General features: G+C 42.6%; 1 protein-coding gene and 1 long non-coding RNA gene across 3 annotated transcripts in view; one reads left to right on the forward strand and one right to left on the reverse strand.

Moving 5' to 3' along the window:
- The window catches only part of MDFIC2 (MyoD family inhibitor domain containing 2), a 54,107-nt gene that overhangs the window by 29,334 nt on the left and 3,094 nt on the right, over positions 1-21,679 (forward strand). For both annotated transcript variants that reach the window (XM_064156248.1, XM_064156249.1), the window contains exons 3-4: positions 4,151-4,189; positions 17,979-18,200. In XM_064156248.1, coding sequence (XP_064012318.1) covers positions 4,151-4,189; positions 17,979-18,200 — 261 coding nt within the window. The remainder of the gene's footprint in view (positions 1-4,150; positions 4,190-17,978; positions 18,201-21,679) is intronic.
- LOC135182305 (uncharacterized) lies at positions 10,036-20,137 on the reverse strand. Its single transcript, XR_010305162.1, has 4 exons — positions 20,036-20,137; positions 17,992-18,133; positions 16,794-16,921; positions 10,036-10,194 (listed from the first exon to the last, which is right to left on the reverse strand). It is a non-coding gene; the product is annotated as an uncharacterized LOC135182305 (long non-coding RNA).

A 21,679-nucleotide genomic window follows, 5' to 3' on the forward strand; every position in this document is an offset into this window, starting at 1 on the left:
CTTCCTAGGTTCTTGGTTTTGCCCACAATCTCTCTAACAGTATTTCATACCAAACAACCATGCCAAAGCTTCAGATGCCCTGCAATAAAGCTCAAATTTGCAATTGTCCTGGAGCTGTTAGCAGCACTTCTGCGGTTCAGAAGTGCACAGTGTGATGAAGGTTTCAAGCTAAACTGTTATGACCAGCTAGTGTGGAATATAAACAGGAACAGATGAGAAGAATGCAGCCTCAACATTTGAGACAACAAAGAAAGAGTGAAATGATTGCTACATAAAAGACATTTCAAAGACCTCCCAGAAAAGCAGGCATAAAAATCCCCAATAAAAAGGCTCAGCAAGAAAACTGTCACACCCCCTAATCCTCAGCAGACTTTAACAAGATGTTCACATGAGCCAGAGATTGTCTCCTTCCCCAGAAGACAAAAGGCAAAGAAAACAATACTGTCTAGCACGGGATTAGGAGGGCAAGAGATAGATAAAAAGGATTCTTTAACCTTACAATTAGAAACCCCAACTCTCCAGCCAAAAGGATAATCAGAAACAGGCTGCAAACCTGTGTCACAAGAATCTCTGCATCTTTCTTTACTCTTTGAAAAGTGATATATATTTTCTGGAGATTTCTTTTTTAATTTATTGCCACCCCAAGAAAGGTTTTGTTGGCCTCTTAACTATAAGACAACTGCTGCTACCAAAGCACAACCCCAGCACACATGGCAATAGCCTTTTATTTCCCATTCTTTATATTTCCACCACCTCCAACCAAGCAAAAATTAGATTAGTGGTGCTCGTACCAACCTCCCAGTAAACTGTACAACTAAATCAAAATTATATGTGGTGCACTAGTCTTTTAACAAATGATCAGCTTACTGTGCCCTAAACCAGACACACAGACAGATTCTTCATGCCAAACCTGGCATAAGCATGTGCTCTGATTAAAAAGGAAACAACTTAGTTGTTATAACCAGCATCTTTAGCTTTATTTGGTATTACTAATGCCTTTAAACAGAAGGCAGAGTACTGGCAAGAGTAGAAAACAGACTTGAAGGAGGAGGAAACCTACAGCCTGGAAAGAAACTACAGTTTCCAAAGTTTGACCCTCCTGCTGTAGTTAACTAGTGACCATAAGCTGTAAAAGTTTGTTGCATAAAAATGTAAAACTCCTTCTGAAGCTGAACAAGGCAACCACAAGACTTTTACAAACACATTTACAGAGCATATGTTAGCTTATGGACATGAATTCAGCATCCAAACAACTATATATGATTAGACATTATGCATGTCCCCACTCACTGAGTGGCAGCCAGAGTTTAAGAATTCACCACCTTCAGGGGGCAGTTGATGTTGATAGCCTTTCCCAGTATTTCTGGTACCATCAGGAAAGGTAAAGCCAATCAATTTATTTTCCCTTCAGGTGCAGCACACTTTAAAACTATTGCTTTATGCTTTTGTGATCCTGTTGTCTATTGGACCTTGAATTTCCTTCCTCAATCTAATGTTCAGTGGACTTGGTTCACATAAGCTAGACACTACCTCAGAACTCCTTCATATGCTGTGGCAGATGAATGTCTCTTTATGTAAACTTGTTGAAACCACTTAGAAAGAGGTTGGTGAAGATGCATCCTTAACCACTGTCATTTGTTATGGAAAGAAATAAAAAAATCACACTTCCTAGAAGAGTCAAGACTTGATATAAACACATGGGAAAAGGCAGAATTTTCTGTTCTCTTGTTAGGGAGCTCAGAGCATAAAGTTTGACTTATATATACTTGCAAAAGAAAAGGGATGGAAATTCTCTACAGATTTATAAGTAAGTTTAGAAAAGTAGACTGTGATCCAAATGAGAGCAAAGAGAATCATGGAATCAACCAGGTTGGAAGAGACCTCCAAGATCACCCAGTCCAACCTAGCATCCAGCCCTAGTCAATCAACTTGACCATGGCACCAAGTGCCTCATCCAGGCTATTCTTGAACACCTCCAGGGACAGTGACTCCACCACCTCCCTGGGCAGCCCATTCCAATGCCAATCACTCTCTCTGGGAAGAACTTCCTCCTAAACCATCACATATCCAGCCTATACTTCCCCCAGCACAACTAGGGCTCTTTCCTCACCTCCTTAGCCACTCTGTTCCCCTTAGTACCATCACTACACCAAGGACAAGTGGCATAAGCAGACTAATCTCTTCTCAGACGCACAGTGCCCCAGGGACTCCAGGTCTTGCTTATGGACTGATGTCAAACACTCGTGAGACTTCTCTCACAAGCACACTTGTCCCAATGCCACAAAGGATTTCATTGCTGTGCTGCCCAAATGCCAGCTATGCCTGAATCAAGAGCTTGGAAATAGGACCTTGGTGTCCTGTCATCTCAAAACTATCTCCAGATCTTATTTTCCTCATTTTATAAGCAGGCTTCTGATTGCCACTACTTCAAGCACAATTTAATTGACAAGGTAAGCTAGTATATTTCACAGTTCACACTGAGATCTAGGTTTACCCACAAGAAAAAAACAAACAAACCTGCAGAAGTGGCACAAAATTCCACATCCAGTAGGATCACAATGTTGCTCAAGTGTCTGGTCATTTACATAAGATCTGTGTCTTCCTTTCCAAGCAGAGGGGGAAAGCATAGTGCTACAAACACCACAAAGTTTTCCACTTTGTCATCATTACTGGTTTTGAGATACCCAGATATCACGGTGGTGAAAGGTCATACAAAACCTGCATATACCTAGAAGCGTGGGAAGAAGCATTACCATCCTGTACCAAAGAAAGGAAAGATGGAGGACCTAAACTTGAACCCCCAAAACATCCCAAAACCATGGTTCAGAAAAGTGGTCGGTTGCCTGGCTTGCCACCAAAATAAAAGGATGTGATGGTTTGGGTGTTACCTGCCCCCCCACACTTAAGAAATGATCCAGACCAGACACAGCTGAGCTGGAAACTAGAATGGAGCTTTATACTGACAGCTTAGCACAATATACAAGCAGATACTTACAATATCTACTGCTATAGCCTTAAATAGACAAGTCAAAAAGGTAATACAGAAAGACAACAGCCCTCCCAGAAACCAGAGAATGCAGGAGGGGCTCTCAACCACCTTTCCACCATTTTTCACCCCTCTATCTTATCCCAGACTTTGCCTTACATTCAAAGTGAGTTTGGAGAATCAACCGGGGGGGGGGGGTTAGGAAGCAGACGAATTAGTTACACTGACAGCAGGTTAGAGAGACAGAGAAGGGAGGCAGCCAAAGCCAAAACACAGCTGTGTTATCTATGTTTGTGTTCTTGTCTTTATACACCTCAGCAAGCATATGAGTGCAGTAGACATCACCACTGTTTCCTTTTCACAGCCTATCATCTAATTCCTCTCACTAAAACATCCCAGCTGGGCTCAAACTAGCACAACTGGACCACAGGTACTACAGCACTTATGTTTAACAACTTATTCTGCAAGTCCAACATCTTCACATGTCCCATTGGTAGGAGCAGAGATGTGCTAAAGCAGACAGTGGTGAGGTCTGTATTCAGCTTCATTACCAGTGCTTTACTCTGCTGCAATTATTTTAATGAAGATTTTGCCTAATTAAGATTTTCACGATTTGGTGTAGGAAGCAGATGCAATACCTGATATAGTATGCCCTGAAGTCAAACATTTCCAGCAGCTTTAATGGGCATTAGGATGGTCTCATATGGATCAAGGCAGAGCCATTTCACTGATCAGGTGAAGACTGCTCAGACACAAGTCACCAAAAAGTCATAGTAAAAAAGCCTTAAACTTTACTCATTCAGAAACTCAGGCATGAAAGCTGCATTAGTGAAGCAGGATCCTCATAGAGTTTCTGTTCCTCTGGGTAAGAGAAATTGAGCCGATCTTTATTCTAAGTTTCTGAAGGGGGAATCATCTCTGTGAGAGGCCAGAGGATGCTGGATACTTAAAGGAAAGAGATATTTCACAGTTTTTATACAGAAATGCTTTCCCCATACCTCTGAAATCTATTAGGTGACTCAAGGTTCCAGCCTCAGTAGCCTGACTTCCCACTTTCCTCTGATAACAACACACATTTGAGGCACTGACAAAATGTTGATGCCTCACCAGCTGGGCAAGTTTTCCTCTTTAGTGAAGCCTTCCTCTCTCACTCTTGTTTTGCAGAACTGGACAGTCCCATCCTACAGCAACTTGGAGACTCAGGTAAGTCTGATCACATCTTTGCAGCTACTGAACTGATGCTTTACGTATAAGCAAATTAGCTCAGTCCTTCCAGTTCCATGGTTCATCACCTGTTTGAGCCTTCAGACCATCTCTAAAATGTGACTATTCTTTGTATTGTTGACTTCTAGAAACATTTCAAGGTTTACTCAAAACAGCAGAACAAGCACAGAGGTGCTGTGCAGGGGGTCCTACACATGAGAGGTGCTGTGCAGGGGGCCTTTTGAGCATGAGAACAAGGTCTTAACCTTACAACCATTTTCTTATGAAAATTGGATAAGAAGCCCCAAAGGGTCATGAGTTCACCATGACCATTAAGTGGGGTATCACTGATCAGAGGGCAAGCACAGCAGGCTGTGCAATCATCAAAAGATTGAGTCTTCTAATAGTGATGATCCAGCTGTTTTACAGACCACATCATCTGTGTAAGTTTAGAAAGCACCATGCCTCCCATTAGGACTCTTCTTAAAGGTGCACCCAAGACCCTGTTGTTGCCAGGAAAAAAGCCTGCACCTGTGAGCCTTGTATTGCAAATGCACAAGATGCAAACTTTCACTTGCTAGCTGGAGGACACTGCTGGAGCGTTGGTAGACAAGGGCAAGACAACGTTAGTCTGCTCTGCTAAAGCATGAGGAGGTAAATGATTCTGTGCAACTCAGAAGCCATTCAGATGGTACTTTTGGCATTTCTCCCCCCCCCCCCCCCCCCCCCCACACTTTGCTTTTGTTCTGTCAGTCTGAAGAGAACAGCTCGTGTGATGTAATTTAGAATGGAGCTTTTTTAAAGCTTTCACTCAGGAAAAGCTTCAGGAGCTCTGGGGGTATAGCTTAGCTCCAAGAAATAGAAAGAAAGCAAGTTTGCATTGACAGCTTGATCCCAGAGAGAGGTGGCTGCCTGCTTGTCTAACAGGTCCTCTGGGTCTGGATGAGGCAGAGACAGAGGAGCAGTCATATTAAGTGAACGCACGCTGCCAATGTTAAAGGAAAAATTACCATTATTCTGCATAGTTCACTGTTTGCTACTGCTATTTCCTTCAATAAAACCTCTTTTCACTTGCCAATTGGAGCTTGTCACGTAACAATATTTCTTATGCACAATACACATACTAAAATGCCCCTGTGTTTTTAATACATTTATAGTTGTTAACAATAGTGGTATAGTGACAGGGAAAAAAATGTACTTGCTCTGAATACAGAATAGACTGCAGAAGAAGAACAAACCAGAGGCCCTGCTCTGAAGGATTAATGAGGGTTAGATTTTGCCTAATTTGTGTTAAAACAGTGACACCTCTTCCATTTCGCTGACAGCCACTTTTTCCTCTCAAGGCCTGGGCTCTGACCTCCTTGCTTGGAAGGGGTTGTACACCTGAGCTTTGGACAAAAGCTTCAGTGAGAGTTTTGATGTGGGGAAGTGAGGACAGGGTTGAACTGTCACCTACCCCGTGGACAGGCAGCCCCTAGATAGATGGGCAAGGGGTGCTGCTCCTGGGGCTTTGGTGAGCTCGGTGCACTGAAGGTCACCCAACCAATCCTTTGATCCTTGCACATGGTCCACAGATGGGTGGGAGCATGCTGACCTACCACCTAGGAGTACCTGAAGCCTCTGGGTTTCACTGTTCACATCAGACAGCAGTAAAACTCCTTGGGAGTAGGGTTCCTTGCAGAGCAGGACGAAACAGCAGGCGCTGGGGAGAGGCTGGCGTTTCACTGAGGTTTTTGCTGCAACTCTGCAGCTCTCCTCTGCAAGCTCACACAATGAAGACATTGTGCTAGCACTGTAGTTGCCAGGTGGAAATGGCCACAGTGAAGGTGCCATGGTGAGAAGAAATTATGTTTGTTCCTCTGAGCTGGTTGAACCTAATATTTCATTCACCCAAATGAACAAGCAGCTGTTTGAAAAGCTTTGTAGCACGGTCATGAAGGAAACTTTCTTCTGCCATATGATCCACGCTTTCTGAGAACAATTTTTTTGTTCTGAATAATAAATATAGACATAAAAAGACATCTTGAGTGTTCCTGGATGCTCCTACACTATGCAGGAATAGTGATAGACTGTGAGTTTAAACACATCCTTCCACTGCATGGCAAGAGAAGTCTATTTAATTCTGTGAGCAGGGCAGTTACCATGTTGGCCTTTGCCAGAGCACTCAAAAATATGCTGTCCTGAAAGCACAGTGGATACATCAATGTGCCCCCAGAATAGATGTTCAGCATCTTCAGTGTCCTCCAGGAAAGAAACTGTTTTGAAAAAAACTGTGTAACATGATACATCTTCCTTTCTGAGATTGCTACTTGCTCTGCCTGTGGTTCTTTCTAAAGAGAAGATCAAGGGAACCCAGGAAGGCTCCATATCAGAGATGGTTTTGAAGCCTGTTAAACTCTCTGGAAGTCTTCCCATTGTCATCTACTGATACTGGATCAGGTCCTCGTGGAGCTAAACAAATGGCTTTCCAGCACAGCCCAGCAAAGGCTACTCAGCAGTATGTGGTGAGGTGCTTAGATGTGAATAAGATTAATAATGTTTGCTGTAGTGAGCAAGTTCAGCTCCCAGGTGGGAGTATCTGCTGTGAAAGTCTCTAGAAGACATAAGATTCTCACAGATTGCCACTCATCATTGGATTCAAATCAAAGACAAGCTTTTGTAACTTATTAAGAGACCTGGGGGTTTGTAGTCATCTATTATCACATGCCAGTTTACCACCAGTAGAGCTTTAAGGACCATCTATGAGGAGTACTTGATCTTCTGTGATTTGCAGATCTATTTGATGGTGTTTAAATAATTTTGATTTATTTTAAGACTATATGTGGTTTTGATGCTGTGCTCTCCCCACCAAATCAAAATGCTAACAGCCTCAGGCTCCTCTGGCATTAGTGCTGTGAAAGGATATTTTTGTGACCATAGCTGTGTGTAATACCTGCTTTGGGAATAAACTCTTGGCACACAACTTCGGTGTCATTCTGAAAGCAGAAGAGTTGCCAAAGACCTTGGAACATGAAAAGAAGACACTGTGCTGTCTTTTCATTGGAAAGTTCACAAATTCTGCCTAGAGATCCCTCTGATATTTTCACTTTTCAATAGATACTGCTTACCAAAAATAAAACCGACAATTTCAAGTGCTTTCCAAATTTAGTGACACAGAGTTTTACAAGGTGGGGGGAAAAAAAAAAACCTCTTTTGTAATAAACTCAGTATTTTCTGGTTTTGTATTACCTATGCATTTTCCAGCTAAAGACAGTGAGCGTAGGATGCCCACAGGTGAGACCTACCTTTAGTTACTGTGCAAGCGTATTCAATAAAGTCCTGTCCGCTTCTGGCCACTCCATTCTGGTTAGAAATTGGTTTCTGAAACTTGATCGTATTGGCAGAAGGTCTTAATCTTGTTGATTAACTGTGAGAGGAAGGGGAAAAAAAAGACTGAATTAATGCAGCAGTGCTGTTGAGGCAAGGAATGTAATAATAATAAGAATAATAAGGTTTGCTTTTCCTTTAATTGAAAGCAAGACAATCAGTTCAGATAAGACAATGCATAAAAATCTCCAGATTGAAAATCTGCAGAGAGGAACGTAGAGAATTTGAGAGTTTTGAGTTATCCCTGCAATCATAGAATCAACCAGGTTGGAAGAGACCTCCAAGATCATCCAGCCCAACCTATCATCCAGCCCTATCCAGTCAACTAGACCATGGCACCAAGTGCCTCATCCAGTCATTTCTTGTGACAGGCAGTGGTCCCTGAGTGCTGGGATGGGCTTTTCCCAGCACTCAATGTGGGATGTCAGTGCAGCCCCATCACTGTAGTAGTCTTGAGGGCATCCCAAAGCCCTGCAGCCTGAAGAAAGGACAAACATCAGCATAGCTCTATGCTTACTGGAGTGATCTACTGACATTGCTAAAACAAGAAGTTTAGCCCTTCACTGGAAGCCCAAAGAAAGGACAAAAACCAGCATAGCTCTATAGTTACTGGAGTGATCTACTTACATTGCTAAAAGAAGTTTAGCCCTTTACTGGGTGGAGGAAGGATGAAGCTGTGTATTTTCAGTTTGGATTCAGTTTGAGACATCCTTGCTCTGAGTTTAATTATCCCTTTAGCGAAATGTCAGGAGAGCACAGCCTTGAAACAGAAAGAAACAAAAGAATACAGAAAGAAGACTTTATTTTTCTTTATAAAAGCTTTTTAAGGACCATTTCATCACTTACAAGATGCAAAAAATCCAGTCTGGGACTTCAATTCAACTTCAGGAGTAGCCTCTCCCTCTCAATTACTCTCATAGAGGATGATCTCTGTCAAGAGCTGTGGTAGTAACAACAGGATGCCAGGATGCTGTGATCATAAACTGGAGAAAATTAATCCAAAACAGACAAAAGGAAAAAACCCCAAAACTTACCTATCAGCAAGTAGCATGTGAAAGACAGCAAGATCCTGCTGCTCTCCAGTCTAACCTCAATTACTACATGGATGTATTTCACAGAGTCACAGAATCAACCAGGTTGGAAAAGACCTCTAGGATCAGCAAGTTCATCCTATCACCTAACCCTTCTAATTAACTTAATCATGGCCTTAAGTGCTTCATCCAGCCTTCTCTTAAACATCTCCAGGGATGGGGACTCCACCACCCTCCCAGGCAGCCCATTCCAATGGGCAATGACTCTTTCCATGTAGAACTTCTTCCTAACAGACAGCTTACACCTGTCCTGGCACAGTTTGGAGAGCATTTCATTCCACCACAACAGTAAGGACATACATAGAAAAAAAACAGAATGACTACAGAAAGGCTTGGTAGGAAAGAAAACAGTGGCTGGAGGAGAATTTGGAAGATCTAATCTAGCAACCAACCTTGAGGGCTTCTGGAGCATGACCAACCATATCTTCCACCCCGGCCCATGGGCCTCAGTGACTGCATTGCCTATTGACCAGCTGAGGTAATGCTTCTGCTGCAGTTAAGACTTGATGCCAGAACTGTAAAGTTCCTGTGAAAATCCAGTGATTTATCTCGGTGCTTATCAGCCAAGGGCTCCTGAGGACCCGGCGCCAAGCTCAGACCCAGAACGATGGAAAGTGCAGGTCTCCAGGCTGGCACCTGTAAAGCACCCAGTAGATGTGCTACAAAAACAGCTGTGAGTTTTGCTATTGTGTTCTTTGAGAGCATGAATTACGTCCAGCGTCTAAACACAGAAGACGCTGCCTGATGCAATAGGCAATTTTGAATTAGCACATAAAAAGCCTTTCCATGAAGTGTTTGGCCCCTCTTCTTGCAAAGTCGATTACAACTCTGAAGTGCAAGTGAACAACATAAAATTCACACTGATCCCTTCAGTTCTTTTTTTAAGCATCCTTAAATCCAGCCTTCCCTCCCCCCCCCAAACGCCCCGCTGTACATCTTACTTTTTATAGTTAAAAGTGATTTTAAAGCAAAAAAAAAGAGAACATAAACAATATACACTGACTCTTGACACTCCATTGCTTTTTTAAACCAGAATAATACAAATTTGCAAATGAACAAAAGAGTGGGAGGAAGATATCTGATTTACAATGTTTTTGAGATAAAGAACACTGTAAAAAAAGATCAATGCGAATAATAAAGCATTGTTAACTGAGTCATGACATTTCTATTCTCAGGGAAGATTTGAACAGTAGAGCTCTGCAAATGAGCACCTTGTGCCATTTTCAAAGTGGGAGGAAGACATATAATTATAATTTTTAAAGTGAAGAGAATTTAGAAATAATAAAGAATCTCTGTGGAAAAAGTTTATTGAAAAACATATCGACGTATCAATATGACATAAATTAATTTTTGTTAAACTAGGAGGGGGGAAAAAATACCTCTTTTTTTTCTTTCTTTCTTTCCTTTTTTTTCCTTTGGAAGACTGGCTGCAGAAAGCATTCCTTGAAAAGGAATTTTCTTTATTAAAAACTCTTTGGCTGAGATGAAACAGCACCGAATGTCAGCACTACCGTGTATTTATTCTGTAGCTCTTCCAACAGCTGAGATCTATAAAAGAAACATATTTTCACAACAGTTTTAACCTCCATTGTCTTGATCATTTGGATTAACGTTTTTCATGTCACCTATTGAAATCCCTTAAAGGAACCTTTTTATTCAGGCAAAATTAATGAAGCCATTTTCTTAGCCTCCGTAACAGTAAAGAGAACCTAATGCTGTGCGTTTCCTTTGACATACAGTTTCAGCCGTTTCCCTTATTTGTGTGATGAGGACTAAGCTTCATTTCTGTGCTATCAAATCTGCCTAGAAGAGTGATTTGGAGAGAGAAGAAAACGAACTCTGCTCTTGCTGTGTGTGCAATTTAAATCCACCCTGAAAATACGGCATTGATCAGATTACTCCAATTGAGTCATTTAGTGCTTTGGCATTCCTGAAGTTAGGGCCCAGCTGTGAAATCATACTTGGGGCCAAACTTTGCTGTTAGGTGAGTGCACATGGCTCCCATTTTCTTCAAAGGGAGTGACACACATGGCCAATATTTAACTTTCACCTCTTCCATTCTTCAGCTAGCAAAGCCAGAACGGGTGGACTATATGCAGGCAATTTAACAGAATTAAGAAAATAATCAAGATTTTCCAAGACTTACTGGTGATTTGGGCTATATAATTCAATACACCTCAAAGCACAGATGCTCAGCATATTCTGAAAATCAGGCCATCTCAAATGTCTTACTTTCAGCAGGTAAAATTGTAAATCACTTTGAGTATTTTGGCCATTGGATCCTAACAAACAAGGTGTAGGATACCCCTCCGGAATCGTAAGCTCCAATTTCTGGGTTGGCTCAGATGCCTGGGAAACTTACCACATCCCAATCCAGTTTTGGTCCTGCATTTCTAGATATTTCTCCCCTGCCATTGCTACTGTGGGACTTGAACACACTACAGATGCCCTTCTGCAGCAGCCTTTCCCTTGAGCAAAATCTAGGCTCTAGCTCTGCAGATCCCCTGGGATGGACTACACTACTGGGATGGCCCAAGAGATTTTGAGGTGTTCCAAAGACAGAAAGAAAGATACAACCCAAAATCTAACTGCCCATGGTGTATGCAGATCTTCATTTCAACTCAAGGTCAAGTGGAAAACTTTCCTATCATCCTTGCTGACTCTTCTCTTTGCTTTCCCCCGACTCCATCTGTTCCTCACCCATCTCCTTCGTTCCGCACTCGCCTCCCTCTTCTTCCTGTGTCCATCTGTTCCCTCCTTCCTCAACACAAGTTGGGGAAGGGAAGTAAATTCAGTCATTCACTGAACAGATTTCAAGATGAACCCCCTCCCTCTCCAGTTCTAACTTCATTCATCATCATGGTAGAAATTATAATGAATAGAAATGTTGAAGGTGAAAATTTATTAGGGATTGTGTTGCTTTCTTGTATCAAAAGCAGTTAAAGCTGCATATAAACATTGGCTTCATTCATTTTTCTTATATATGGTATAATTAGTGAGAAATATTAGTGGAAGTGCTTGCTATGCAGTCCATCAACACATGCCTGTCAGAGTTTAGGATCTGGGCCAAAATTTTTTGCCAGTCCTCTGATAGATTTATAAGAAGCCAGTAGAAGGCTTTACAGTCAGCTGGGTCACTAATTCATGAAGCTAAAACGTATGCAATGAGGTCAAAAATTCACTATTGATAAAATAGCCCCTCCCGGGATTACACCATTAGCTTTGTGACTGCAACAGCAAAATAAAGCAAACCCAAAGCTCCTGTGAATTACCAGTCCATCATCATAAATCAGAGGAGAAGCACTTGCACAGGTTTGTGATGTCATATGAAGCCCAGCATATATTTATAACCTTGTGTACTATTTCCTGTTTCCTTATGACAAAAATAAACAGTCTCTAAATCCTCTGTATCCTTATGCCTGAGCTCAGCAAAATGTAATGGGCACCAAACTGGGAAAGCAATCATGGTATATTAGTCTCTTGCAGCTTGCTTCAGGTCAGCTCTGACGTTTGCTCTCCCCTTGGACTCTCTTATGTGGATGAAAGCAGTTCCCATGAAGTTTGTTCCATCTGCTACACTCACTATAGGAGTAGTCCCACACCTCCTCCTACCTTACCTGCTAGACCCTGGGAAGATTCAAGTCTCCAAGCCCTATATGTGGAGTTAGATCATCTGGCAAGCAGAGCAGAGGTGGAGGAACTCAACAACCATGTGGCTTGCTGCCACAAGGGCCTTAGGCTCCTTGTCCACCAAGACACCCAAGCCATGGAGGTTTGAGCTTGGGCTGCAATTTCCACTCTCCTCCTTTACTGATATTTGTGAACCTGATCTAGTCTTCCTAGGGTGTTTGGGCATGGATGATGTCCCATCTCAGACCTTCCACCAACCCTCAAAATATTCTGTACCTACCTGAAACAGGACCTTCTGTATTTCCCAACAATCCTCTCTTCTCAGACAAAACTTTCCCTCTTAGAACCGTATTTTATTTTTGGCTTCCTTTCCAAAACTGAGGCAGAGAGTAACAGAAACAGTACACCATGCTGTGTAACCTCCTCTGCAAGAAAGCCCACTAGCTTCTATTTGTCCCCAAAGAACAACTCTTAGAATCGTAGAATCAACCAGGTTGGAAGAGACATCCAAGATCACCCAGGCCAACCTAGCACCCAGCCCTGTCCAATCAACTAGACCATGGCACTAAGTGCCTCATCCAGGCTTTGCTTCAACACCTCCAGAGACAGTGACTCCACTGTCAGCCTGCATTGGCAACCTGTTCCAATGCCAAACTCTAAGTGGCTGGGACTGATACATGCACCAAATCACATTTATTTGCAGTTTTCCCCTGTGATCTGCTTTGTTCTTCCAAGACAGCTGCACCAGATCCCTGCCTCTCCTGGCACTCTCTAGGGTGGCACTGAGCAGTGAGGGCCATGCAGGTAAGCTGCTGGCCCCAGGCACATGCTACCCACCCCCGACATCCCCTCCCATTTCTGGTAGAAGACAAATTAAGCCCTTTAAACTGGCAAGAAAACACATTTTGGTTTTCTTTTAACGTTCTCTTTTCTGGAACACGGCCATCAAAGCCTGGGGTTAGTGTTTCATTTTGCTGTGAATCCTCTGAAACCAAATGAGTTCAGTTCAAGTCTTTACACTTACAAATGATCATCCATCAGGTCTGATGGAGCCCTGCCTGCTTCATCTCAGGACTGAATGGACATGGCACACAGTTCTTTCAGTGATGAGCATGTGATATATTAAATAGACAGGTAGTGACAGTGGTGCATGGGATAATGAATGGCAGAGATCAGTCAGGCATTCCCTTGGCTCTTACACTGCCCCTATACACAAAGATGTCTCATGGTGATAAAGTTACACGTCCTGAAGTGCTAGAGCTTTACATACAGCTTACCATTAACTCTTGGGACTCCTTGCCTCATGGGTGTGAGGCAAAGGACCACTGCCCAGGTAGATTGGGAACTAAAGCCACAAGTGAGTAGAGCCACAGGCTCTCTCATTCCTTGCTTGTAAGACATGTATGAGCCCTACATAGGGTGATAGATGAGTTCTCCTTTCAGCGACAACTCCACCTAATCAGGTGCTCTAAACAGCTCTTTGGCATTATCCATACTGCTGCAGTTCCCATACAGCACCTCTCATCCCACATTCCTTGCCAAAACCAGGCTTAGAATCCTTATATGCAACTATGAAAGATAATTCCAAAATCATTCTAGGAAACTCCAACCTCTGATTCACCAGAGCTGCAAGATCTTCATTTGCTTTGTACCTAAGCCAAGGAAGAGAAATAGAGATCAGGGGCCCTACTGTAAGTGCTAGTCTTGCTACCACTGCTCCTAACAACTAAGCAGAGGAAATGGAGGCTGGCATCAGCAGAAAGTAAGTTATTTACTTCATGCTTTCATGAATTTAGACATTGTAGTCAGCTGCCCAACACACCTAAATTTAAAAACCTAGAGATTTCCTGTGTGCATTGAGACCACCTCTAATATAAACATGAGTGAACAATCCCAGCCTTCTACTGCAACAGCCAAGGCAAGTCTCAACTTCCCCATGTGAGGAAGGAAGTTGCTACCTCATGATACCACTTGAAAATGGCACACTGTGGGGGTTTACCTCTAGCTGCCTTTGCCTAACAGTCTGACGCTGAATAATCTGAGCTTTCTTCATCACTTTACATTTATTTCCCCCTTTTAATTGACTTCAGTAGATGATTTCTACACATCAAAAACACAGACATTGCTGGATATCTGAAGTTGAACACAGGCTCTTAAAAGGTAGCAACAAAGTTTGACCCTCTGCCCATCTCTATTTGTAATGTAATTATTTTTTTACATTCTCATGTAACAGTAACAATAAATAATATAGAATCATAGAATCAGTCAGGGTTGGAAGGGACCACAAGGATCATCTAGTTCCAACCCCCTGCCATGCCCAGGGACACCCTACCCTAGAGCAGGCTGGCCACAGCCTCATCCAGCCTGGCCTTAAACACCTCCAGCAATGAGGCCTCAACCACCTCCCTGGGCAACCCATTCCAGGCTCTCACCACTCTCATGCTGAACAACTTCCTCCTCATATCCAGGCTGAACCTACCCATCTCCAGCGTGCTTCATTCCCCCTAATCCTATCACTCCCTGATATCCTGAAAAGTCCCTCCCCACCTTTTTGGTAGGCCCCCTTCAGACACTGTGCAAAACATATTTTTAAGCCTATTTGGCACCACTTCTCTATTCTAAACTCTCCTACCACTACTCTTCCATGCAGCAACAAAAATAAGGGAGAAACCTCCCCACCCTGAACCGCTTTCTTTTTTTTGATGCTGCTCTAGCATAATCTTTATTTCTTTAGACACTTTGTGCAAACATTAAATTGATAAAAGACATAATGTAGATGGACCCACGGCTGAACTGAAGGTAATTGCATAAAAATGAAATGGAGACCTATAATTGTACACTGCTTTAGCCTTTATCACACTGTTTTCTGGAAGCAAGGATCTCACTTGTCATAGCAAGTTGCTTGTTACAGTGATTGCACGAAGACTTGATCTAGCTGTACAAGACAAGTATAACATTACTTAAAGGGAGCTTTTCAAACTAAAAGTCTGACACTGAAATGTGCTGTATTTCCAAAGATGTAGTATGCTTTAACAAACAGAAGAGGCCTTGAATGACAGCTTTTGTTACCCTTTTGTTTGATGGTGCTGTGTCGAAAAAAAAAAATTCAGGTTATGTCTATGCTTTTCTATTTCTGGTTTTGATTTCTCTTCAACAGCACTTCAAGAATAAAAATTGACTCGGAGGATGAATAGTAGAAGTCGATGGATACAGTAAATGTTAGTCTGGCATTTACTGATTACTTCCGTCTGAGGTTTTTCATTCCAGTCTGATTGGCTGAATGCTTAAATGCATTCTGTGGGCCATTGTATTGTTGCAGAGATGAGGAACTCAACAGATATATTGCAATTTAAAATAGATCTGGTTTAGACTTTGGGGCCAGTTTTGAAAGAAGAAAATGATGGAAATCGTCATTCTTGCTTAGGTCTTTCAACCTGATCCATGTGTAGCTCTCAGCCCAGACAAACAGGATCCATTTGTGAGACTGGCACCCGAATAACAGGTGGGGCAGGTGTCTTTTGGACTCACAAATCAACTACTCTCCAATAAATCCAATACATAAGTGGGATCTTGCTTCCTCCAGAGCTCTTATGCTTCAATTAGCACAACTGTTCCTGGAGACTTTATCTTGCTGAATGAAAGTGCAGGAAAGAGTGTGGTGTGGCAGCGATTTATAACAGTGGACAACAGCTATTACTGTACATGCAAGTACATCCAAAACACGTGAATTTTCACATCTCAGGCTCAAGACATTGGCTAAGAAGCCAGACAAAGGGGGGGAAATGGGGGAAAAGCACTATATTTTCTTATTCTGGTGGGAGAATCATCAACAAACTATCACAGCTAGGAAAAATCAGATGTACACCAGGTGAGTACCACTGTGCTTTGGACTACTTGTCCACACCCAGAAGAGCCACTGCCTCTCCTGCCCTTCCTGTGGCTTTCTTTCACCATAACACTCATAAAAGCTGACAGTTGTAGGTTTCTGAGACTCTTCTCTGTGCCACTGCTCTCTTACTGCCTCCTGTCCTCCACTTCTATTGCAACCATTGCTTCTTGCCTAAGGCAAATCTGTAAACTCTCCAGGGTAGGAAAAATCCACATTTCCTCCATAGTATATATTGCCATTATTACTAGTTCAAAATCAAGCAAAAACATCTGTCAACACACATTTTAAAAACACTGATTTAATGTTAAAGTGAAATGATAGCTTAGTGTTTATTCTTATTCACTCCCAAGTGGCCTCTCGTCCTTTTATCTCTGCACACAACATGGTTGAGTTGGGGTCTGGCTTCCCCATTATCTTTGCTACAAAGTAGAAGACAGCACCCAGCACCACTCTACCTTCTCTTCTCCAGGCCAGCCAAGTTTCCTCAGCTTCTCTTCATAAAGCAGATGCTCCAGACCTCTCACCACCTGCATAGCCTTCACTGGACTTGCTCTAGATACCAGTTAAATCTCAAATCCTTGCTTCCCCCAAATTCAAGCCAAATGGTCCCAGTGGTTTTTGCACCTACCTTGCAATCCACCCATCCTATCCACATTTCCTCCTTTCAGCTGCAAGAATACTACAAGACATGTTGCAGTCTCGTCCATGCTTCACTTTCTTGCCTTTACCTTGATATGTGTCAGGGATCAAAAGTACCTGAAAACAAACAAGAAATATTCAGGGTCCCTCTTCCAGGTCCTTGCAGCAGAGCACAGCCTAACTGCCTTAGAGCACTTAGTGTTCTTCTCAGAAAGTAAGGCTTGCAAAACTGAGATGTTTGTAAAAATTGATTTTCTATGTCTAGCTCAAGAGCAAGCATATCACAAGATTTAAGCAAGATAAACTGTGAGGCTGTGCTTGATGTGAGGTGCAAGAGTTAATCAGCTGTAGATAAGAACTGATGAGGTTTTATCATCCCAGCCATAGAGGGAATGACTGTGTTTCTTGGCTTCCTGATCACTTTGGAGAGTAAGTGAAACTATATATCAGCCCATGTTTATCTGTTCCTGAGAAGCTCTTCAAGAAGAAATTGAGCTCAGAACTCTTCTTAACCTTTCCCCTAGCTGGGATTTAAAATTAAGCTTCCCTCTGCTTTCTAAGCTGCCTCTCTGGCACACTGACAGCATATGAAGTATCCTATCTTCTAGTTGACTTCTAGGCCAGCACCACAAGTGTGGCTGAAGTTATGAAATAATGAATCTGGATGTTAAACAGAGACCATCTGGCTTTCTTTGCTGCAAGATTATGAGCCATGGCAAGCTGGCACATCTGCACCTAGGTACCACCTACACACACATTGTTGGCTGTAAATTTAGAGAAAAAGAGCTGCTGTTGAAAAATAACAAGATAATTATTTTGCCTCCTTTTATATCACACAAAGCAAAGTATAGGAGATCACACCTGAAATCGATGTCAAAGCGATAGTTCTGTTCTCTCTCCTATCCTGATCCCACCCAGTGGAGCTGAATTATTACTCAGCCTTTTGAGTCCACTGGGTTTAAGAGGGAAACCTTGGAAAGCAAGCTCAAAACCATTTAAACCAGGAGTAAACTTTGCTTGCATGAAGAGACTGACACCACTGGGTAAGTAGGGGTAGGCCTTGGAAGTAAACTGTAGGCTTGGAAACTCTGCATATGTTATTCTCTCAGATCTCTTAGTACCACAAACAAGTCTTTTTCATTCTTTCTTTTTTTTTCTTCCCTAATCCCACCAGATAACCAGCTTACAAATGAAAAACACACAGATGAGAAGCCCATGAAAGGTATAGTTATGAGTTCTGTGGCAGAATTCAGCATCACAGACGCTTCATCAAAGGGCACCAAGAATGAGAAGAAGTTGTCAGCTGCGAGCACATCATCCATTGGTTCCCTGGAGAAATGCAGAGAATTCACTTACATCGAGGATGATGCATCAGTGCATCAGAGAGACAGTGATGGTATGTTTTATGAAACAGATCACATTTAAGCCAATTTGAATATATGCCCATATAAATATAAAGAACCACAGAATCATAGAATTGTAGAATCATTGAAACGTAGAATCACAGAATCAGTCAGGGTTGGAAAGGGCCACAAGGATCATCTAGTTCCAACCCCTGCCATAGGCAGGGACACCTCACACTAGATCAGGCTGTCTACAGCTTCATCCAGCCTGGCCTTAAATGCCTTTAGGGATGAGGATTCCACCACTTCCCTGGGCAACCCGTTCCAGGGTCACATCAGTTTCATGGTGAAGAACTTCTTCCTAACATCCAGCTGAATCTACTCATTTCTAGCTCTGTTCCATTCCCCCCAGTCCTGTCACTACCTGACACCCTAAGAAGTCCCTCCCCGGCTTTCTTGCAGGCCCCATTCAGACACTGGAAGGCCACAATAAAGTCACCTGGGAGCCTTCTCCTTTCCAGACTGAACAGCCTCACCTCCCTCAATCTCTCCTCATAGGAGAGGTGGTCCAGCCCTCTGATCATGCTCGTAGTCCTTCTCTGGGCACCTTCCAGCACATCCGTATCCCTCTTGTAACAGGAGCTCCAGAACTGGATGCAGTACTCCAGGTGGGATCTCACCAGTGCAGAACAGAGGGAGAGGATCACTTCCCTTCACCTGCTGAACACACATCTCTTGATGCAGCCTAGATTCTGGTTGACTCTCTGGGCTGCAAGAGCACACTGATGGCTCATATTGAGAGCAAAGGGACACAGTCTCAAGCTGTGCTGAGGGCAGTCTAAGCTGGATGTTAAGAGGAAGTTCTTCACAGAGAGTGATTGGCATTGGAATGGGCTGCCCGGGGAGGTGGTGGAGTCACCATCCCTGGAGGTGTTAAAAAATAATAGGTTGGATGGGGCACACAGTGCCATGGTCTAGTTGATTGGACAGGGCTGGGTGCTAGGTTGGTCTGGATGATCTTGGAGGTCTCTTCCAACCTGGTTGATTCTATGATTCTATTATTCTCATCCACGAGCACCCTCAAGTCCCTCTCCTCAGGGCTGCTCTCAAGCCAGTCACTGCCCAGTCTATACTGGTGCTTGGGATTGCCCACTGCAAGAGCACTGTGTGAGTCTAACTCAAAATAAAAGTTCACATGCAGAACAGGAAGTTCAAGAACATAGCCAAAAGCAGCATTAAGTTGCCCTGCAGACATTTTTGTGATAGATGAGAATCTGCAGAAGATGATCTTAAATTGACAGTGATTAAAGTCATAGAAGAGGAGCTTAGAGCCTGTGGTGCAACAGTGCTTTTGTAGTTCTGTAATGAATGTTTCCACAGAGGTACTGGTGTCATTGTCAGATAAAAAGATATCTCACATGGACATATATCTCCCAGTAGCAGAAACTCCACAGCAGCTGCTATGGTTGCTGGACAGATGCTGTTATTTGGTGGTCAGTATATTACTTCTGTGAACTTACACATGCAGTTCTTGTATGGATCAAGAAGAAATGGCATCAATTTTCACCAGGGGAGGTTTTAAAAAGGAAATATCCTGTCACCAAAAGGATCATAAGCATAGGGACTGTCTGCCCAGGGAAGTGTTTGAGTCACCATCCCTGGAGGTATTTAAAACATCACAGAACATAAAGGTTGGAAAAGACTTCCAGACATCATCACATTTGTGGTGCTGAGGGGCACGGTTTAGTGGTACCTGAATAATGTTTGGACTCAAAGATCTCAAAGATCTTTTCCACACTAAACGATTTTATGACCATTACATCCAACCCTGCCATTCTGCTGACCCATCACCACAGCCTCCCTCTGCTGACTGCACTGCAAAACTCACATGGGTCAGGATGAGGAGCTCTCTTCATAGTCTATCTTGCTTCTGCAGAAGCTGGTCCAGGTGGATAGGACTTCTGGTTAGTTCAGTATGCCCTGAGTTTTGAGAAACTGTGTCTGAAAACAAATTGTTATGAAAGGAGATTACAAACCAAATCTGCTGCAGGAGCCCAAATAGTTCAAGTGCATTTTAGCAAATGGGTGCTGTAAAAACAACACTTGTTCTAGGGCTAAGAACCAGCACTTATTTACCTTGCCTCAAAAGGAGATGATCCTTTTTATTGTGTAGAAGCACAAGGCAAAGAGCTGAACACTTGCATTTGCTTCTGTGAGAATTTCAGAGGCAGTAACATAACCAAGAGTTGAGGAATCGAATGGGTTGCAAACATTTATTACAGACATGTAATAAGTGGCATGACTCCTGTTAATCTAAATCATAAACCACCCATGATTTTAGTGGAGTTCTGCTGAGAACCAGCTATTTCTGGTTATGCAGGTGGGGTGGGGAAGGGTTTCTGTGAAGCATTTTGGAAGTTTCTTACATGTGTCTTTTGCAAGAATGGATTAGTGTGTTCTATCCAACAGAGTTGGAATCTATCACATCTATCATTTAACAGTTCCTAAATTAAGATTTTCCAAATGCAGATCGACATAACAAACCCCCCATGCTCTCCAGGAAACAGTCCCATCTCTACTCTATCTATCACAGATCCTGTAATAAAAGGGATGTCTCTGGCACATCTATTAGAATATACTGAATGTCATTGAAGATCTGAAGCATTTATTTGATTTAGGGGACTTGTCCTTTAATCCAGACTCTCACTATTTTCTGAGTTTGCTGACTATCTGATACGGCCCCTCAGCCATCACTGGCACACAGGTGTGTACCATGTGACATAAATAACAGATTTCATCCTCCTTAAAAAAGCTAAAAGTGAAGGAAATTACACAAAAAACCCAATCTGTGCTCAATTAATAATGTTAAGGGCTGGATGGAAGCCAAGAAAACCAAAGGAAGCCAGATTTGTGGTTGTCACTGCATACTCTACTTACTCTACTCTGACAACTTACTGCTTATTCCACACACACGAGGCCAAATCCTGTTTGCTGGTGCATGGAGAACTTCTGAAGGCAGAGTAATAGCTGAAGAAATCAATGATTATTTAGTTTCCTGTGCTGGGAGAGGAGCAAATCCAAAGCTTATAGGTCTTACTAAGAGTGACCATCGTGGCCACAGTGAGGTGAGGAGCAGGTTTGATCAGGGTGTCATCTGCGTGAGCAGAGGGAGAGCTGACAGCCACCGAGCAAGAGCAGGAAAATTTAGAGAGGAGGCAGGCAAGAAAAATCCTTAGAAGTCCTTCTTTTGTGCTAATTAATCTACTAATGGAGAGAATGAGAGCTGAGGTCATTGTTCTCACTGAGATAAATACAGTGATGCTGTTATGCAAACAGCAGGGAAAACAGAAGAGAAAACAGGAGATTGCATCTTCTTTTCTGCAGTTTGTGGCTAATTTATTTTCAAATATATAAATGAATGCATAGGAATGGATGTTTAATTGCTAATATCTATTATTTATATACATTACCCCACTTAAAACAGGACAAAAAAAGCCTCACACATGCAGATTTCTTGAAATGTGTTACATCC

This window comes from Pogoniulus pusillus, chromosome 16 (genome assembly GCF_015220805.1).
Source record: "Pogoniulus pusillus isolate bPogPus1 chromosome 16, bPogPus1.pri, whole genome shotgun sequence".
In the NCBI taxonomy this organism is placed as follows: Eukaryota; Metazoa; Chordata; class Aves; order Piciformes; family Lybiidae; genus Pogoniulus; species Pogoniulus pusillus.